This window comes from Podarcis liolepis, assembly GCF_965112155.1.
Source record: "Podarcis liolepis genome assembly, chromosome: 1".
NCBI lineage: Eukaryota > Metazoa > Chordata > Lepidosauria > Squamata > Lacertidae > Podarcis > Podarcis liolepis.
This window is the reverse complement of record NC_139554.1, coordinates 99840649-99862914: the sequence shown is the minus strand read 5'-3', so window position 1 is coordinate 99862914 and position 22266 is coordinate 99840649. Positions and strand designations below refer to the sequence as shown.

Genomic DNA, 22266 nt, shown 5'->3' with positions numbered 1-22266 from the left:
AATGTTGACGGTCAAACTACCCACCTCGATCTTCAACAGCTTTGATGCACGTCTTTACAAACTTAGGGACTGTGGCGCCATCAAGTTCACACACTTTGTGCAAAGGGGAACCGAAAACTTGATCTAGAAAAGACAAAGATAGAGGGGGCGGGAATTAAAATAGTAGCATAGGCTGTAACACAAAATAAGCTCTCCTGATGTAAGTAAAGAGGTTGGTAGTGGAAAAGTGGTAAAGTTTATTTTGCCATTTAAGTAGACTTTATGAAAATTTAGCTTAACAGAAATCAGACAAGTGAACAGCAAACTATCATTTCCCTCATTTTACTTGTCCTGAATCATGGCATCTGTTTTTGCTCAAAACAGGGAATGTATAAGGACCTAATCCAATGAATCTTAGTTGTATGAAAATAACACCGAAATCAATGGCACACCCCATTAGGTTTGTGTAGTGTAGCAGAGCCATAGAGCTGCCGCCCTCCTGACCCTACCCTCACTATAGCTTTTGTTGCTGGCGCTGGCATAGCCAGGGCTGCATGGATGCTAGGGTGGACGTGCCAGATTGTGATTGCGGCCCCAATGTCACCACTGCCCCAGCACCACCCAGGAAACTCTCGAAACCATTGGTGGGTTTTGTCCCACTAGACCAGCCACTACGGAATGTTACATATTACCTCTAGGATGAGAGATAGAATGCCTCTAGATACCAGCATTTCCAGTGATGACTGCCTGGGGAATGTTCTCCCCAGGCAAAGATGCCCCTGTTCACCAAAGCATTTGGCTCATTGTCAGTTATGGGACTCAGCTACACAGGTGCATTTAAAACACACTTAACACACTATATTTGCATTACACAAATGTGACACTTAAATGGCGATGGTGAGCTTATGGCAAATACAATATATTTTTCAAAACGTCTTTAAAAAAAAGAATTTTCACAGCATTTTTATCCGTGTCTCAATTCCATCATGGAATTGAGTATTCCAAGCCAGTATTGGTGATCATCTTTTAGTATGATGGGGTAGGATTGGTCTTTATGTTATTGCAGGGCAGGAGGAGTAGAAAAATGACAAATAAGCAAATAAACAAACCTGGTACTGTAAAATCCCCTAAGCGTTGTGCACTGACTTATGGAAGAGCATATGTGAAGTTTTGTGCAGTCCTTTGGTCAGCATATCACATTGTTGCATGGATTACATAGATGTGTGTTAAAATAATACTCTAAAGCAGGTATGGTAAGCTTGCAGCCCCAATCTGGCCTGCTAACCTATATCTGACTACTTGCCAGCTCCCTGAAAAGTGTTGCCCATTTTATTGCTTCAGTGGTGGCTTCAGCTGCTTCTGAGTATTGCAGAAACAAGAAGGTGCGTACCAAAGTGCCCCATGTTTCACAATTGCTCGTAAAACACTGGAACAGATAGAAGCACCCCTTCCTGCTTCCAGAACTCTCTAACCAGCTCACAATGGTTCCCTTGCTCTGCGCCACATCATCACAGTTGCAATGGTGGCAGCTTTCTACTTGTCACCACAGAGGTGCTGTGGAAACTGCTGCAATTACCCAGCATCACTGCAGGCTATGACTGAGAGGTGGCAGTAGGGGTGTTTGTGCCGTTATGTGCGGAGAGTGCTTGTTAGCGGCATGTGTGTATGTAGGCTGCATGTGTGGAGCATTTGTGTGCTTTAAGTGTGATCTGGTGATGAATATGTTGTCTTTGTGCAAGAGTGTCTGTGCATGAGCAGTTCTAAAGACCAGAAGTATGGAAGGTCATCAGTGTCAGTATGATATTTCAGCCAATTCCCATTTTGACCAATGAACAAAAAACATTGACTTTGGTGTGAATGTCCTCACATTGCTGCTCGTTATTTCTGTGTGAATATCCAATATTTCTGAAAATAATGTACAGAATGCAAAAACACAGGGGAGCCAACCTAGAGCCAACCTTATACAGTGGTACCTCTGGTTACGAACTTAATTCGTTCCAGAGGTCCGTTCTTAAGCTGAAACCGTTTTTATCCTGAGGCGCACCTTCGCTAATGGGGCCTCCCACTGTGCGTGCACCAGAGGCACGTGATTTCCATTTGCATTCTGGAGCAAAGTTCGCAACCAGGAGCAGCTAGTTCCGGGTTAGTGGAGCTTGTAACCTGAAGCGTTCGTAAACAGAGGTGCCACTGTACATGTTTACTCAGAAGTAACTCCCACTGTGTTCTGTGGGGTTTACTGCAAGCAAAGTCGACATAAGACTGCCACCAAAGTTATGACTAAGTTTCTTGGGAACCAAGGAAATGAGTCTATCACATCTAGCATAAATTTCATGGTCAGCACTTAGAATCATAGAATTGTAGAGATGGAAGGGACCCGAGGGTCATCGTCCTCCAACCCCTGCAATGCAGGAATCTCAACTAAAGCTTCCATGGCAATCTTTGCTTTAAAACCTCCAATGAAAGAGAATCCACCATCTTCTGAGAGAGTCTGTTCCACTGTCAAACAGCTGTTAACATCAGTACAACTTCATGTTGGGCAAGTACATACTGCAGTGTTCTAAACAGCAGCAGTGAGGAAGCAGACAGAAGGTGGGGATGGGTAGTAAGACCACCTTATCACAGAGAGAAAGACTCCACAAGATTCCAGAGCGCACAGATCTACTGCTACAATGTTCTTAATTATATCAAAGTATTCAGGGAAATAATTTAACCACTGCAATTTATCATGTTAGGAGTCGGTTTTACATCATTTACAGTTAGCCTGCCTCTGGAAAACCTTCCCCACCTCCTTGTATTTCCTCCAAGGTTTACAAAACAGACCTCCCACCAATTGGAAAGTGCTTAATTCTGATTTTAAGGGAAAATCATGTTTTTTTATAAGAATAAGTTGTCCCCGGCCCTTGACAACATATGTAAATGGCACGGTTTTACAGAATGAAATTGTATTTAATGCAGCTTTTTTGCGCTTCATGACCGTAAACCTCTGGCTGGCTGAGGGCGTTCATCATGGAGCATGTCAGCATAACCAGGTTAGTGCTCTCAGATTACAAATTAGCTCCATCCTCCTTCATCTCTGCTATATATTTTTGACAAATTATGAAAAGAGTGCTCCGTAATGGGAACTTTGTCAGCAGAATCCAAATGAATCAAACCTATGAGGGAAACCATTCAATAGAAGCAGTTTAAAATGTTTAAACAATGTGGCTATAAGATCATCATTTAAACCAAGAGATAGTCTCCGCATACCTTTCCAGCAGAGCATGACACTTTGAAAATTGGTGTAGAGGCCTTTGACAGTACTTCTGTAATCAATGTTTCTTGGCAAAGCCTGCAGGAATCCTAGGAGGGCCATGTATAACTAACCATACAGTAACCTGCACGACATTAAATATTATATTCACTCCTTCCCCAAACAGGTCTGTCGAGGGTGAACCTGGATTTTGTGCTATTTTAAAGACGATATACTTCATCCTATAACACAGCATTCTTCAGCTTGGTGCCCTCCAGCTGTTTTGACCTACAACCACCATCAGCCCTAGTCAGAGTGGAGGTTTATGCAATAATAAAGTTACTAATCTAAGATGCCACAATACATTTTGTTGTTTTCCCTTTTTCATAGGAAAGGTGACCCGGAAACTACAACTAATCCAGAATGCAGCAACCAGACTGGTGACTGGGAGTGGCCGCTGAGACCATATTACACCAGTCCTTAAAGACCTATGTTGGCTCCCAGTATATTTCTGAGCACAATTCGAATTTGTGCTGACCTTTAAAGCCCTAAAAAGCCTCGGCCCAGTATACATGAAGGAGCGTTTCCATCCCCATGGTTCAGCCCAGACATTGAGGTCCAGCGCCAAGGGCCTTCTGGCGGTTCCCTCACTGTGAGAAGTGAGGTTACAGGGAACCAGGCAGAGGGCCTTCTCTGTTGCGGCACCCGCCCTGTGGGACGCCCTCCCATCAGATGTCAAGCAAATAAGCAACTATCTGACTTTTAGAAGACATCTGCAGGCAGCCCTGTTTAGGGAAGTTTTTAATGTTTGAAGTTTTATTCTGTTTTTAGTCCTCTGTTGGAAGCCACCCAGAGTGGCTGGGGAAATCCAGCCAGATGGGTGGGGTATAAATAATAATAAAAAAATTATTTTATTTATTATTATTATTACTATTATAATGCAAAGACATTCCAGTGCCAAAATGATCTAATGGCATACCCATGATTCTGAGATCATTGGATGTGTCTTCAGATTACTTTGTGGATACATTCATGTGATGGTTACTCAGAATATTTCTAAATGCATGAATACAGATGTACAGGGTATAGCATTTTGTTATAAAAGGGATCTCCCTTCAATATATAAGATCCCATGATAATCAAATTGCTACAATCTAATTTCTACATATTTTTCCCAATAAAAATCTAAAGTTGCACAAAATATTCACTTGATTCGTAAGGAGAAGGAATATATACAATATTTATAAAAACCGTTTAATTATTGAGCATGTTCACTTTTTGAGTCTGCTTATTGCCAGTGCTTTCCCCTATGTACCAAGGCTTCACTACCACCCTTAAAATTGATTAGGATTTTACTTATAGAATGGTGACAGCCAATTGGAAATCATAAAATAAATCATGACATCACAACAGTGTTGTAAGCCAGTTAGATTTGGCTATATGCTGCTATCAGTGAAGTTGCCCAGAGTGATCCTATTCATGACAAATGCTTCCTAAATATTCTCTGCAACAATCTCTTCAAATTGCCAAAAGAGGACATGCCTATTGATATCACTGAAAATATTTGTGGAAAGTCATCCAATCTTTGGCCAAGCCCTGCCTTATAAAAACTGGCTTCTGAAAGATTTCAGTATCCAAAGCTAGGATGACAGGTTTCCCGTGTTTGGAGTGGCATGTACCAGAAATTCAGGCAGAGGCTAGACCCTCCTCAGTTATGAAGGTGCTGTTATGTTGCAAGACACATGAAGTCAGAGCAGACACCAAGATCTCCGAAGCTGCCTGAAGGGATGCAGTTAGGCAAGGCTTCAGCCAGATGAAGCAAGCCACACTTTGGTTCTGTGTACACAAAAAGTTGGTTCATTGGGGGGGGGGCCACAAATAGTTTTGAAATTATCTTATGGGCTGGATACCACACACAGGGTACGCCCGGATCTAGAGTACTAGGAGATGATTGAAATCTTTGTCAAATATAAGAGATGGAAATCTAGATGAACATTAAAAAAACTCCACATCTCTCTTCTGTGTCTAAATATTTTAGCTCTTCCTACGATAAGGAAACAACCAGAACATCTTTTCCAATAATGAAAACAATAACTGTTCCTGAGGGAATAAAGAAAGCAAAAGGGCTTTGATTTATTAGCAAAAGGGCACTTGAGACTTCTACTTTTTTATGTAACGGGAAGGGGGATGGTGGTGGTAGGCAAAGATGTACACAGCACTCCTAACCTCCTGTTATGACAGTTTATGTTTCCTATCCAGCTTATTTAGCTCAAATGTCTGGGAAATAGACACAATTACCACCTTATGGAATGCTACTTAACTTTAAATGCTCCCTCCTGAATAGAAACCCACATTGTCCTCTCAAAGTTTATTCCAGTTTCTCAGGAATTGCTCCCTCAACAGGCTTCAGAAATGTTATTGTTCATCATTTAAAAATTTCAGCTAATGAAATATTTTTTTATTATAGTAAAGAAAATTCCCATATAAAGAGCTGTTCACAATAAGTTGTTAAAAGAGGCAAAAGAAAAAGAAAAAAGAGAGCTGCATTCTATGCCCTTATACAGCTTTAATCATTCACTCTTTCAGCTGTTATCAATTTAAAACCAATGAAACTCCCACACTGAGTCCATTTGAGCAGTCAATTTTAATATCTTGAGGCATCTGTAGTTATTCTGAATTGGCTGCAAAAGCAGAACTAACAACTTAAGCTCTAACCATAAGTCTACATCAGGCTGGTAACTCATACATCAAACACCGACAGTTAGTCAATACTATAGTATGAAAAAACCAACAACCATTTTTAAGAAGAGCAGTATATTCACAATGTGTTCGGCAGCATGGTTCGCATTATGAGTTGCTGATATATGCACATAAAAACCATCCATTTGAGGTAGTAGTGGACATGACAGCTTTGTATGTGGATATAAAAGGAGACACAAGGAAAGGATGGGAGAGCCATTCTGAAGTTCTGAGGCATGTAATATGATGATTACAGCTGCAATGAATTGCCTGCCCTGCTTAAAAGAAGCAAAATAGAGTTTGTAGACATGACACTCTTCAAGGATTGGAAGGGTAACTCTTCCCAGGCAACCCCACAGTTTATGTGGCAAAAAGGCAAAAAACAAAAGCCTTGTGTGTGCATCCATTAATTATCCATTGTGCTCCCCCCCCCTTCTAAAATAATGTTTAGGGGTATTCTCATTTTTCTACTCATATTGAAATACTGCCCTTCAATGATGCCAAACTTAGATTCACAAAATGTTTAGGGGTCTGCATCCCCCTGCATCCCCCCAGAAAAAATGGACTGGTTATATCCCACCTTTCCCCTGAAGACATGGGGGTATTGTTCACGGGGTCATCTCTTATATGTATTATCTTAACATACTGTGAAGTTGGGCTGAAATTTTGGTTAGATAAAAAAAAAAAGGAAATGGCAATGGGGTAAACTGTCCCATCTCTTCCCACCCCCACTCCTTTCTTAACCATCTTTTTTAAGTTGCAGCAAGTGTCATTGGATCTCATACTGTACTCAAAGAGCATTTCTGTGGAAGTGTTATTGTTCCAGGAGCATTCCTGGGGGTGGGTGGGATAGCTGCGCCAAAATAACTGGAATATAAAAGTATGTCCTTTAAAATGTGGGTTGTGATCTATTCTGTTTGAGGCTTGGGGTTTTCATGAGAAGAGGTGACAAATACCAAAGCCTTGCCCAGGCCGAAGGGCCAATCAAATCAGTGGGCCTTGCTAGCTGAGTTTAGGAAGATGCTATCTCAGCAAATATTATGTCACCTGAGGTCTTAAAAAGGTGGGCAAAGCTGGACCTTCCAGTGGTTCAACCTCTCTGGGAGAGCTGCTTTGAAGGGCCAGTAATCTTTTCTGTAGTCACATGCTCCTATGTGGTTGTGGAGCAGGAGAAGCTGCAGGTGAACCACCCTCACTTAGAGCACAGCAGAGGTGCCACAGCATCAGATTGGTGCAGCCTAGAAGTGGTGCTGTGGCTCCTCCCAAGTCAAAGACAAGTGAGCGTAACAGAGTCCTCCTTAGGTTTCGCGACTGCAAACCTCAAGTCCAATACACAAATGGCAGGTAAATCTCCAGGACTGGCATTGCCATGCAGCAGAATGAAATGACCTGTTTCAGGCTTCCATAAGCACTGGGAAGATGGTTGCAAGAACTGGTGTCTGTGATGGTGGACAACCCAAAGGGGAGAAGGGTGAGCTTCATATCTAGCGGACCAACACTGGAGTACTACCAAATGCCCCATTCATAACCAAGTGTCTGGCAACAGCATTGAAGTGTGTCCGCCAGCCAGCATTCAATGGCATTTGGGGCAGTGATGGGGAATGTAAAACCACAGGCCTACTTTCATATAGCCCCTGGATGCTGCACTCTTGCTCTTTGAATCACCTCCCTGGGAATCAATTTTGTGTGAGAGAGATTGAGGAGGGAGGCAGAGAAAGAGACACAGATGCCAAAGAGTAAACCCAAGGAGTGGAGAGGCGAAAGGTTGTGAGAAGGCTAACATCAATGAACACAGCTGATGCGTTGCTCTGCATAGAGAATTTTGCCACAGCTTTTATGTATAGTTTGCTGTGGTTAATGCATGATTGTTTTTAAATAGCTTTGATCTGATTTGCGTTTTTAATGCTATTCGGAGTACTTTGGGCACAAATGTGGCAAATACATAAACAGATAGACATTTTACAAAATGTTTAACTCTCACTTCAAGTTTTATGCCTTGCAAAAATAGTTAGTAGGAATGTTATCTCCCTTGAAGAATAACTCTTGTAATAAAAAAGGTATGCAAATATGCTCCATTCTAAACTTTTCTGCCCTACCATGAAAAAATGAAAACAAAACCAAACCAAAAAAATGAAAAAAGTGTGGAAATAAACAATTTCTCAAGCCATTTAATTCACCTATAAAAAATTAAATAGATGCTTTCTAGGACATGAAATTTGGCCAACTCTTTTATTTTTAATCTGTGTCGTTCTATTTTGCTACTTAAAAATGTTTTAATACAAGCCTTAAAAATTAACATTTAAAAGCGCTTTCTGTCAGGGTAAGCATTGCAACTGCATTTTCATAACATTTTAACAGATTAAGGGATAAACTCAACTGAAGACAATGAAGGAACCTTATCAAATGAGCATTTCACATAGACTTACTGGAGACTGGAATTAAGCTCTGCTAACGAATCTTAACTCATTTGCATGGCCAGAACCTAATCCTAATGAAACTTCATGGTAGAAAACTAACATGCTTTTTCTTCTTGCAACATTCCTCTGCTATTAAAACCATGCGCTTAACAAAAGGCCCCGGAACTGTATGGCAGAGCATGATACTATATGATTTGAGCATGGAACACATAAGACACCTCTATGCTAGCAAATCAGCATTCTAAAGCAATCCTGTCTAAAGAAAGATGTACATCTGCTCTTCCTTCAGAGACACATTAAAGGATGGATTTGAGTTATGCTAATGAATCTGGATTTGTTAGGAAGGATCACATCTGATCCCTATGTAATACCAAAGGAGATTCATCAGCTACACTTTATTAAACCAAAAAGAAGAAAAACCCAGAAACTGAAAGACAATAAATTAGAGCAGAAGACGCAACTATCTTCAATATTCAACAAAATAAACTGCAGTGATGTGTAGCAGGCCTGCATAACTTATCACTCACCCGCCCCAAGTCCCCCGTTCGGCAGCCAGCAAATCCTCCTCTTTTTACAGTTACCTGGCATGCAGCAAAAACAACTGGAGGACCACTATGCACATGTGGGTCACTAATTCTACAGGCCTGATGTAAGGAAAATCATTTGGCAAACAGTCTGAGGACACTTTGGAACACAGGATTTGGGTCATCACGTGATCAGACTGCATGAATGTTGCTCATATGTTTAGAAGGTTAGAGGACGTAAGGGGTTGGCTCGCATTTCACTTTAAACTGCAGTTTGAAATAAACAATTATTTATGATGAACAATGTGCTGGTGTATGCTGCTCAAATCATGGGCATTTTGCTAGTTTTCTGCTCCTACATGTCCTCAGATTAGGGGAAACAAACTATGCTATATAGACCACCTCAGTTAGCTTGGTCAGCAGCGGGGCTGATACACCAGCAGCGTCTCAAATTTATCTCTCTGGCTCTGCACCTGGTGCAAACGTTCTGAGCCCCTCTAAAGATCAAGATCTTTTCTGGTACATAAAATGATACCTCTATGGACAATGGCACCCCCACACTCAACAGGGGCAGATCTTGGGGATTGTTTGTAATACGGCATCCTGTACAGGGCCAACATTTGGCACCCCAAAATGGATCTTACCCGTTTTGGATCTTCTCAATTTTGCACTGCCCCAGATTCTGGGTTAGTGCTGTACTGAGGATCCAGAAAGGTCAGACATACCCAGGTCAGAGTAATACATGCCAGGTCACGGATGAGCGTGGCTGTATTACAGACTGACCTGGCATTTAGTAAATCATGTCCTCCATCATGGAGGGCACATGTTGCAGTGATGACTATAAACTGGCTTTTGTACTATTGGCCTGAGTTTACCTCCGGTATGCTACAATTCAGTAGGAACAAGAATAAAACTTAAGTGAGAGAACTCATAATTGCATTAACACAGTGCTCATGAATCCAGTGGTGTTCTGTTAGTGCAAGTGGCCAATGCAGTCATTATACAAAACCTCAATGTAACAAAGGCAGGCAAGCTGATGAATTGCTAACTTTACACTGTTTGATCTTCCATATTTCCCCTCTGTGGAGCTGCCCTCATTTGCACTGGTTGAAGCCCTTCCATTAGTTCAAAATTGCTGGAATACAACCAGAACATCCTGTGTATAAAGGCTGTGCACAGCTGGTGCCAAAGAGCTTTTAACTACCTAATTTACATGAGCAGTTGTGGTTTTAACATGTATTCATTGGTGGCTGGGCAAGTTTTATACACAGAAATTGAGAAAATTAGATAAAAATCAACCTTTATAAAATACCATAAGCCTTTCACAATATCTGAACATGTCCACAAGATGAAAACAGTAACAGGGCCAGCAATTTCTACTGAAGTATTATTCCAATCATAAAGGCAATTGCCCCAGCTGAGGAGATCCACCATGTATGGGGTGGAAAATTCCTGAGGCTAAGGGATTGTCCCATATATTCCCATGAGCCAGGTAGGCATTATACACAGAATACATATGGGAATATCGAGGAATAAAGCATATCGGCTCCACCAATTTCCATTAGTTGATCAAAAGCTCTGAACTGAGCCTACGTACATACAAGCCACACACACGTATTCTCTCTTCTTGCAATCTGAACCAGCATTTTTGTAGAGTGCTAATCTTGCACACAGAGACAATGTGCACACAGTTTTAATAAGCACAGATTGTATTTAGAGTCCCAAATCAACACGTGGAATTTGGGCAAGCCCTCAGATATGATCCCACTTCTCCATATCCCCAAATATCCAATGGTTGGCTGCTGGATGCTGGATCCAGCAGGCTCTTCATCTGTTCTTATATCACATAGTTGGGGCTGTAGGCAACCCCCTTTCAAGCCATCTTGGGGAACAAAGAGGTGTATGCATGTGAAAGTATCTTTTACGTTTATGTCCACTGTGTTTACATCACAGCAAACACCATTCTGTTAGGTAGAAATTAAACCTTTGACACTCGGAGAACTCCTATCAACTCGTATGGATAATGTGAATGCCAACAATTTCCACACACTAAGCAACCATGGTGTTAAAGGCGTCTCTTTTGCTATCTTGTTCCTCATTTCAGCGACTTAATTCTCAGAGCAGGCACCACAAACGTACTGAAGTTTGGGGTCAGACCTCTTTCTGTTATGCAAAATGCGGCATGCCTCAAGTATGCATAACATATAGAAATATAACCCTTCCACATGTTAAACTTAAGAAATCTACTTACGTTTGGGTTTTCTTCAACATAACTGGCTAGAAAGTCTAACCAAGAAACCTAAGGGCATGACCAATACACATGCAGACATATTTTGTCACACAGGAAGGTTTCAGCATGTGGTCCAACGCAGCCTGCTTCCTTTATTCCCCCTCCCCAGCTGGCCTCTGACACACACAAAAATGCAGTATGATGCCTATTGAACAGACCAGCAGATATTTGCATACCTATCATTTCCCATGAGACCCAAGAGCTAGTGAAGGGTGGAGGGAGAGAGAGAAGGAGAAATGGGGTTTCATTGAACCTAGTACTCATCTCTCCAGTTTGTATCATTTTTTGAAAAGCACTGTAACAATACTTTGAAAACCACTGTAAGTCAAAATAAATTATTATAAGAACTGTGGCCAAGTCAATGAAACAGGGATACTCAACAATTATACACACATGTGAGCGCAAGCGTGCACAAACACATACACACAGAGAGATAAAGAGGACACACACCTTTAATGATCCCCTTTTCTTGCAACGTTTTCAGTGAAGGTCTTCGAGTGATAAACTTCTTTAGTCTGCTTTTAACTCGGTTTTTGTCAGTTGTATCAGAAGTGCTGTAGTTCAGCCTGAAAACTGAAAGAAAAAAAATCAAAGAAAAAAATTAACAGGATGTTAGGTTCCAACATAGAAAGCTTTGCTGGATATCTTTGGGGAAAACTGGCTATATATTCTGTCCAGCAGTCTGCTATGTGGGATGATCCAAAAAGAAGCTGATTAATATTATTTTGAATAAACATTGTGAGTTGAGAGAGTCATATTAGTAATGGTTCATGTTACTGGACAGCTATCAATATACTTGTGTAAATTTTGAATGCATACCAAAAATTTGTATCTCTAGCACATATGGTTCTCCACTTGCAAATTAAAGTGTGCTATTTATTATTTCCTAGGCAAATAAAATGGTGGGTTGGACAATATGATAATACTGGGAGAGGTCTGATTCTCCGTGCCAAGTATGGAAAAACATGATATATCCAAAGCACTGGTACATAAAAGAAATACTTCATATGGAAGCAAAATCCTATGCATGCTTACTCAGAAAGAAGTCCCATGTTCAATGGGACTGACTTCCAAGGAAATGTCAGAATGAATGAAATTCCAACTAAATACCAGAAAGAACTTGGTAACAGTAAGGGTTGTGCAACAGTTGAATGGACTCCCTAGGAAGGTGGTGGGCTCTCCTTCATTGGAAAGTTTTAAAGCAGAGGTTGGATGGCTATATGTCATGGGTGCTTTAGTTGAAATTTCTGCATTGCAGGGGGTTGACCCTCAGGGTCCCTTACAACAGCACAATTCTCTGATACTATTCTTTGGAACCCAACTCTCAGCATAGCAATGTAGCTCTTCAATATACAGGTAACTTGCATCTTATGTGGGGGTTACATTCCTGGACACTGTGCATATAAGAAAAATCCCATAAAGCCAGAAACCCCTGGAAGCAGGCCCTCTGCCTGATGGAGGGCTGCTTGCCCAGCTTTGTGAAAGAGGCACTAGGGCTCTGGCAGCTCTCTGGAGTCCTTGTGTCACCTTCCCAAAGCCCAATGAGCACTTCCTCGGTTTGGGGAAGGTAGCGCAAGGGCTCTGGGATGCTTCCAGAGCCCTCTCACCACTTTTCCAAAACCAGGTAAGCCCACAATTGCAGTTCTGCATAAGTGGGGGGTAGGAAAAAATAAATGGAGATTGGGTTTACCCCCGCAAAGCTACAATCACATAAGTAAATTAAGCGTAAGCTGTGAGTTACCAGTAAACCCTAAGGAATCCGAGATAACAAGGTTATGCGTCATCCATGGTGCACCCTTAGGTATGACCTCTTTTAGATTGGAAGGAATAAACAGTAAACAAAATGTTGATATGTCTTGCTTAAAGACAAAAAATAAATAAATCACCATATGTGTATGTGTGTGTGGTTTAATCATTATCCCCTCTCCACAAGGATCCCTGCAAATGATAGCTCTGTGAAGGGCTAGAGAAGGAAATGCCAGCAAACTACAATTTGCATGATGCTTTGGGGAAACCATGACACCATGTACAATTTTGGTGTATATATGCTTCCTGCACTACCTTTGTTGACAAGGAAGAAAGAAAAGGGTGTCATCTGCACATATGAACAGATTTCTTTTGTGCAGATCTAGGAGTCAAGATCCAGAGCACCATACAACATTCCTGAAAGCTTTGTAATCACTCTTAGCACAGATTGTGTTCCAAATGCATAAAGTCCTATTTCATTTTCCCTGCAAGTAAACTGCCCAAGATACAACAGGTTGTGAACCAAAATTAGAAACGCATTACTGGACTTCTTTAGAAAGAAAAGAAAGAGCATTTGTTAAGAGGGGACAAATGAAATGATACATTTAAAATATGCCCCGTCCTCAAACCAGGGCGAGTTCACAAAGCCTACTTCACAAGAGAATTCAGAGATACTGTGCTATATATTACAAATTTGTCAGTAAGAATCAAAATAAAACATTTTCTTTTTCACTTTGCTGCTCTCTAGGGATAAAAACGTGCCAGATTTTTTCATTTTAAAATAAATACAACATACCCAATTAAGGAGAGCAACATTTAAACACATGCCTATGATAATCAGAGCATACTTTGCTTCTGATTTCACTACTGATTTGAACAGAGGACTGTTCCATTTTCCCACAGCACTGAACTGACCCCACACATACTTTTACAAGTTAGTAATCACAAAGGACATATAAAAGGACACTTTTACTGGAACATTTGCAGCATGGGACAATAATCCATCACTTACGAAAAAATAAAATTCACATTTTTAGTGGTAGCATTCTTAGGACGATATATCATAGAATACAGAGATTAGTGTTAAATTAATGGCTGGCTCTTTTGTTCGTGTTCTATTTTGGACCTTCTGGGTTCAAATGGGAACAACCCTTGGCAGTGATATACTAAAATTCCAGGGCACTCAGCCTTACTGTATAAAGAGAAATAGAAACAGCATTTCTGATGCTACAACCTTGGTGGCATGAGGGAAATGTTATAGAAAATGCTATCTGTTCTCTATGGACTGGATTCACCTAACAAACCCAGTCAGTGGGAGCCTTGTGAAAGAGGTTCTGCTTGTGCAACAGGGTTTTCCCCACCTCCCCCTGTGCCCCCTGAAATTGGCTTGGGGGCTGGAAGAAACCCCAGAACAGTGGGGCGGGATTGTTCTGTCTGGAAAGTTGATATGCTTATGCAGCAGATGGAATGTTTGTAACAGCACAATGTTGAATTCCACCCCAGTTGTTTAATTGCTTTTCTTCACTTTGTAAAACTTACATATCTGCACATATAATAACAATGCATACAGACCTAGGTCTAAATAGAGCCCACTTACATATTTCATTAAAATGAATGGGACTCCAAAGTGCTTATGTTTCATTGGGCGGCATCCATGGCACAAATTTCCTAGATAAGCAGTTGTACTACTTCAAGTGTGCCAAGGTAGTCCTTGCTTAGTAGCAGCTCCCTTATCAGCATCTACATACTGCACAATGATTTGCACACAGTTTCAAGTGATTATGTCGATAAACTAAGGTAAGTCGCTCTGTAGCACCACCAACAGCTCCCTGCATGAACTTTTATGTTCCCTCATTATGGTCTCTTTCTGAAGAACTTTTATTTCGCAGTTTACAAAACATTTACCCTAAACCCCATGGGCTTACCACCTGTGATTAATTCCTGCCCAGTACGACGTTCTCTTAGTACTTTGGGTGTGTGTTGAGAGCATTGGTTTTTGAAGAACTATCCATTAATGACTTTCTGAACTGTGACAATGGATATTGACAGTGCTTGTCAGACTAAAGCACTATTGATTGCTTCACATCATGTGTATAGCAAAAACAATTTCTTTCAAGTGCCGCTCTCCTAACTGAAATACATTAGAGCAGCGCTGATCAGTTCATTACGATGCCCAAAATTATAGCATGTAATGCATCCGAAAAGAAAGGATTCAGGAAACACACACACCTCTTGTGTAAGAAGTTGCTGCAATTCAATGTTGTTTATTTGCTATTTTGAAAGAAAGAAAGAAAGAAAGAAAGAAAGAAAGAAAGAAAGAAAGAAAGAAAGACGGCAAACCTCAAAGCGCTTACTCCAGCATAGCCTCATTATGACTAAGGGGTTTCCAGGAATGACATTAAAATGATCAAGCACATTGTCATAGAAAGTCTCTTTTACAGCCAACTTTTCCTGGCATTAGCCTTCTTATCCCGCCTCATGTACAATCAATCACCATGAAATTAAAGTGACCCGTGCAAACAACATTAGAAGAACTGGCTAATAGAACATGTTAAAATTGTTAAAATACTTGGAAGAAAAGAAAAGCCTTCACCTGCTTCTGAAAACATGTTAAAGTGGGTGCCAGGCAGGCTTCTCTGGAAACGGTGTTTTGGAAAAGCAGGAGGATACCATGAAAAAGCCTTCAGAGATGATCTGTGGCCCAGAGAGTTCCATATGGGAAGAATTGTTCTTTCAAATTCTAGGGAAACAAACCTTGCCAGGCTTTAGAGGTTAAAACCAGGGTCTGGAAACATACTGGCAGCCAAGGGAGCTGAGTGAGAACTTTTGTAGCCTAGCACGATCCGGTGATCTGAGGAGTGAATGGATTTCCACCTGTCTTATATAACTGCTGACTCTGGCCAGACTTGTTTCTCTATCTAGGTTCAACTGCTTACAGATGGCCCAAATCTGTCCTTGGAGCTCTCCTTGAGTCCACCTTGCAACTTGTCTATTTGCCTCAGTCTGACACTCAGCCACTACATCTAATCAACATTTTCTGCCCACCACACTCATTACTGATTGGGGAAACAAACCAAGTGTGTGTACCCCAATGTATTTTCAAATACATACTGATGACAGAACAACAAAACCACAGTGCAGTCCATTGCAGTTATTTGGGGAAAATAACAAAAAATGGCTCAACTAGGAAGTTCTACTCTGTGGCATGGCCAGTATGAAATAAATAATCCTCCATTTTCAAAAGCTCTAGGGCTGAGAACCCCTTGGAAAGAAGAGGGAATATAAGATACACGTGTCCATCTTGTCTATTTAAGTCCCATTCCAGCTACCATTCAGTTGGCCTGATATCACCAGAGCCTAGATGGTATGAAATGTTGGAATACAAACTACATTTTGTTGCAGGTGCCAAGAGAAGAACCTTGGCAGGCCAGAAGCTTTGCCTTGTCCCCCCTTGACTATGACTACCCACTGACTGTAAATGATTTTTACCCAATGGATCTGTGAACTTCTAACCTGAGAACACACATAAGACACCATTTCCTCATATAGCAAAAGCCTTCTATGTGCTGGAAAGGATGCCAAATCTTAGTTGTCCACGCAAATCTATGCTGACACATAATCAGCATTTATCTTAATTAGCCCTGAAATATGTGAGAAGAGTGACAGTGTGACACATATCACTGCACAAATATATCAGCAGCAAGTTAAAAAAGAAAGCAAAGAGAGAAACATGTTTGTGGTTGGCTGGGCGACACTCTGAAGACCAAGGCCTGGTCATCGCACAACTACACTGTTAGAGAGTCAAAGGTTGCAGTATAGCTGAACTTAAATCATTCTCAATGTGTCGGTATGGTCTTTCTGTACAAGAGGTGCCCACAGCTGCCTAGTAGAATTGTGGAAGTAAAGGGAGGGAATTGGACAATGATATTATGTGCTGAATCATTTTATAGTAATATGACAACTTAATTTTCAATATTGCTATTCTATGTCTTGTGGCTATGCAGTAAAGACTCAATAAAATTATGGTGAATTGTATTTTTTGGAGGGAAAAAACTTTTCTCCATGAAATACTTAGTGGGTTTTTTGTTGATTTTTTTTGTTTTGTTTTGCAGATCTGGTTGTCATTCCTGCAAGAATAAATTAAAGTATGTGACTTCTGAATACTACTGTCCCAGATATACTCTTTCTTTCAAGGTATGTTCATTTTGGTTTGGGTTTAATTAGAATGGATTACATTTCAGGAATTCATTACTGAAAAAAAATTTCTCACATAGGAGAGATTACACATAACCAGTAGCACACGTACACAGGATAACCCAAACTTCAACAATTTCCTTCAAATGCTAAGGGATTCAAATGCTAAGATTAGAAAAAGCTCCCTGCCTCAGAGCTAGTACAGATATTACTACAACTGTTCTATGCACAAATAACTGCTCTGGCATGACCACGGGCCTTTTTCAGGTGGAAACCTCCCCTCCCCCCCCCTTACCACATGCTTACATGTATGCTGGGACATCGGGAGGGTGGCCAGCAGGAGCTAACCCCTCTTCCTACTCAGTGAGTGGGAGCAAGGGTGTTGCCGGAAGCTCTGCTTAAGAAGGCTGAAGCCAGCTGGTTCTTATCAGTGCATTCCCCTCTGTGTCCTTGAAGGCTGATTAGCTGCAGGTGGAGTCACTCTGCCTTCTCCTCTTCAGGCTGCAATTCAGCAGGTGAAGATAACTCCTAGCCCATGATAATGTATCATCTTCTTCTTCTTCTTCTTGATCTGTCCTTGATCTGTTCTTGATCTGTCCTTGATCTGGACAGGCATAGGCAAACTCGGCCCTCCAGATGTTTGGGGACTACAACTCCCATGATCCCCAGCTAACAGGACCAGTGGTCAGGGATGATGGGAGTTGTAGACCCAAAACACCTGGAGGGCTGAGTTTGCCTATGCCTGATCTGGACACTGTATTTCTGCTGATATGCTGCCTCACACTATTGACTCATGTTAAAGCTTGTAGTCTACTAAGACCTTAGAACTTCTTCACATGTACTATGGAAAGCCAGTTGTCTCCCTTCTTATATTTGTGAAGCTGGTTCTTCCTGCCTAAGTTACATGTTGGAATATTCTAGAAGAAACTTGTAAATGGTCTTGAACAAGTTGCTAGGCAACAGAAAATTTCCCCAGCAACAGGTGTCCTTATTAGGGCATGCAATCAACTAAGTCTGGGTCAGTGTAAATGAGTATATGAATGAGTCAGCATTAGGTCTCTTTGTTTTTCCCCCTTTTCTTTATTAATGACCAGTGTAAAGTTTTGTAAATAATAAGGACTCTGAGGAACAGAACCAAATAGTGCTTATTCCTGTAACGGGAATTTCACTAAGAATGCTGCTGTAAAGAAGTAAAAGATGCAATAAAACTTTTCCGTAAAAAGAAGTCTGCTGCAGAAAGAAATCAAAACCCAAGAGTAGATGCTCACACACCAAGATTACATTAGTCCTTACTGAATTTCATTTTGTTAGTTTTGGCCCAGTTTTCCAATCTGAACTGCATTAGGTTGTAGCCCAATTCAATTCAGTTCTGCAGCATGGCATGCACATCTAGCCCAATTCAATTCATGTTCACATACATGACTAGGGGATGTCCTGTTTGCTTGAACTGAATGGCTCTTAGATGTCTATTCAGCATAGCATTTTATGTTGGCACACTGACCAACTGAACGTCCCTTTTCTCATAAGAGAGATGCCTGTCTTTCCTGCAGTTGTGGCAATGGTGGCAAAAGGAAGACCACCTCTCTTGCTAAAAGAAAGAGGGAGGAGATCTCTTCAGCTACGCAGGAGGGGAAAAAAGGCAGACAGAACCCACAGAAAAGCTCATCTGACTTATTTGCATTTCTTCACATGGGGACCAGCAGGGCAAGAGTTTTGTGGCACCTTCAGCTATTGACTCAATCAATTCTTTTCATTATTCAGACAGAAAGAATTGAGACCAAGGCTTTCCTCCGACACTTCGGAAATGCATTTTATTTGGATTTCAGTAGGATAAAGTGCTGAAAACCTTAGATGCTTAACCAAAGCTTATCTTGTCTTTGAAAAAAAGAAAAAAACTTTCTCCCCCAAGAGGTCTAACATATAAGGAAAGTTCTGTAGCAAATAGAAATTGAACAGTTACAAACACACACACACACACACACACACACACGAAAACTCTATTATCAGGAAACGGCACCTGATGACAACATACACATGGTACGTACACAGTTAATCATCAAAGTCCAAGCAGTGTTTTCAAGGGAAAACAACATCAAAACCTGTATGAAATCTAAGGGGGAGGGGTGTGGGTGTTAAAGAGAATGCCACAAACACAATTATACAATCAGTCCTTGATATCGAAGCCTTCCAAGTTCCAAATGAGTAAGCAAAAACAGAGAGAGGCCATTATTTTTCACTGTCCAGGGGCCCAGTTTTAAGTTGTGTGTGTGTGTGGTGTTGTTGTAAGGAGTTTAGAACTTGAATTCCACAATCACCAACATCTACCAGAAATCTGACAACCCTGTAAGTGACCAAATGAAAATGTCAAGGTATATTCACCTTCAAATCACATTTATTTATTTATTTATTTATTTATTTATTTATTTATTTGTCTCCTAAGACAGATGCTGCTCAACCCCCAGTCTGGGACCCATTATGTGCAGTGCTGGATTTATGTACAGTGGTACCTCAGGTTACATACGCTTCAAGTTATATACGCTTCAGGTTACACACTCTGCTAACCCAGAAATAATATCTCGGGTTAAGAACTTTGCTTCAGGATGAGAACACAAATCGTGCGGTGGCGGCGCAGCAGCAGCAGGAGGCCCCATTAGCTAAAGTGGTGCTTCAGGTTAAGAATAGTTGCAGGTTAAGAACAGACCTCCGGAATGAATTAAGTATGTAACCAGAGGTACCACTGTAGGGCTAAGTAGGCTGAAGCCTAGGGCCTCTAAATCTAGGGGACCTCACCAGCCTGCCCTCTCCTCAGTGCCGCAGTCTCCTCTCTCCCAGAATTGCAAACCCAATACTTCATATGAGGGCAGGACAACTCGGGCCACTAAATCTAGGGGACCTCGCCAGCCTGCCCGCTCCCCAGCACTGCAGTCTCCCCGCTCCCAAAATTGCAAACCCAAGACTTCATGCAAGGGCAGGGCAACTCAGGCCCAGCAATTATGAGACCCAGGGCTAGCAAGTGGGGCCCAATTTGAAGCAGTGGGGAGCAACTTGATTTTTTTTTTGTAGGGCCCCAGTTCACAGCGAAATTCTGAAAAATTTTGTAGATATAAATAAAATCCATCTAGATTGCCCTGGTGCGGGGGGGGGTCCTTAGGAGCAGCCCACGGGGCCCATTTTGGCCCAATTGCTCCAATTGCCTTAAGGTCAGCCCTGAGGAGACTTGCAGGGGTTGGACTGACAAGCCCTGCACCTTCTAGGTCCCTGGTATCACCATTCAGAGTACAGACTCAAGGAGTTGTTATGGAAATAAAGGGGGGCACTTGTTGGAAATCAGTTTTGTCACCTCTTCCCCCCAAACCCCAAGACAATGAGCCCAGCCACCTTTCACAGTCGCATAAGCACTACACTACAGCATGGCCTAAACCTGTACGTTCAACCACTGAAATATACACCCAATATGTAGCAATGGAGATTTATGTTACTGCTTTATGAACGAACACTGTGTTTTATGAATGGACTTTGTATTTTGTGAATTACCTAAGAGCCACCAATAGGGAGCTCTAGAATCGGACAGCTAACCAATTGGGTACTACCAAGCAGCGACCCCAATTGCTGAAAGCAGGTAACCAGCAGGGAATGCTTCAGCTCATCCTTTGCACTGTTGACTGAACACCCCCTGCTGTGCAGATAATGGAGAAAGCTCATAAATTGTATCCCTTCTGGCATCCTGGCCAACTCTATTACGCTGGTGTAAACCCTGGTGCACCAGAATCCCAGAATGGCAGCAAATAAAATCTGCTCATACGTAAGCATGTCCTGGCCAGGCCTGCACCCAATCTTGTTTTTGTACAATATTGTTTGTCCTCAGTAACCAAAATTACATTATCAACATATACAAGCCGAAAAGTTGTTTTCCTTCATTTGCAAGGAATTGTACAAAACAAAGTGGCACTAATAAAGAAACGTTCCAGGGTGGCAACAGAAAACAAACCAAAAATGATTTTTTGCAGTTCATCAAAACTATTCAGAAATATCAAGTTATAGGAAAACTGGTGCTATTAACAGTAATCCTTCTAGTTTGGGCAAATATGACCTTTCAGTGACCAAGCTCAAATAACTTTCCCTACATTCTCAGAAAAATATTTTTAAACAGACCATAAGGGCAGTGGCTACTAAAAACGACTTAAACTCCATGTACCTATCCACATGCGCCCCATTATATTTTAAACTTAGAGAGACTCATGAACATATGTTTTACTTCAATGAATTGACTTTTGTACAACTCTGGAAAGTTTTTAGAGAGTTACGATTAAATATAGAGATGTAAGACATAGAGGCATACTAGTAAATGAACGTCTTTGTATTAGGGTCAGAAAATCTTTCTGCTATCCCCAACCCCATCAAGGCAAAAAAAAAGGGGGGGATAGACATGGTGCTGGGATAGGCAGAGAGGTTTAAACAACTCTGCCTACTGTGAACCCATCATGGGGGCACAAGTCGCACCTGTCCTAGAAAATAAATAGTTTTATCTGACCCTGTTACAATTCCCCAACAATTCACAATGCATAAGTCACACCAAAGAAACATTATTGTACACCTAACGTGTCATTATATTCTCTCAGGGCAAACCACAGCAAGGCTAAAGTCAAACTTGTAATGGCGCAAGACACTCCTGTAATAGTTCATCCTCAACTCACCACAATACATTCCTCCTCTGAGTTGATCATTCTTTCTCTATGAACTCCAGTAGCCTAATTTCTTGCTCCTCCCTGATACTGATATTCATTTTGTTTTTTCCAGAATGTCTGACAATTGAGAAATTTAATGGCTAACTTCCTCATATTTTTAAACTGCTCTTTCACAAAATATGACCATCAAGTTAAGGAGACCCTCCAGTTACACCAAAACAGCAAGGTTACATGGCCCTGCTGACAGTTTTATCTTCCCCAAGGCTGTGTGAAACAGTAGAGGTTGTCTCTATTTCATCTAGAAGAAAGTCACACAACATGAGAGAGAGAGAGAGAGAGAGAGAGAGAGAGAGAAAGAGAAAGAGAAAGAGAGAGAGAGAATGTACACCTAAGAACTGTGATGAGGAAAAGCAGCTGCACTGCCATTTGTGTTGCATTACCTGAGGTTAGAACCAGAATGGGG

General features: G+C 41.3%; 1 protein-coding gene across 18 annotated transcripts in view; it reads right to left on the bottom strand.

Annotated features, from left to right (window-relative positions):
- Positions 1–22266, bottom strand: part of ARHGAP15 (Rho GTPase activating protein 15) — a 368006-nt gene that overhangs the window by 143873 nt on the left and 201867 nt on the right. For all 18 annotated transcript variants that reach the window (XM_083494613.1, XM_083494624.1, XM_083494616.1 and 15 more), the window contains 2 exons: positions 11629–11751; positions 25–123 (listed from right to left, as the gene is read on the bottom strand). In XM_083494613.1, coding sequence (XP_083350739.1) covers positions 25–123; positions 11629–11751 — 222 coding nt within the window. The remainder of the gene's footprint in view (positions 1–24; positions 124–11628; positions 11752–22266) is intronic.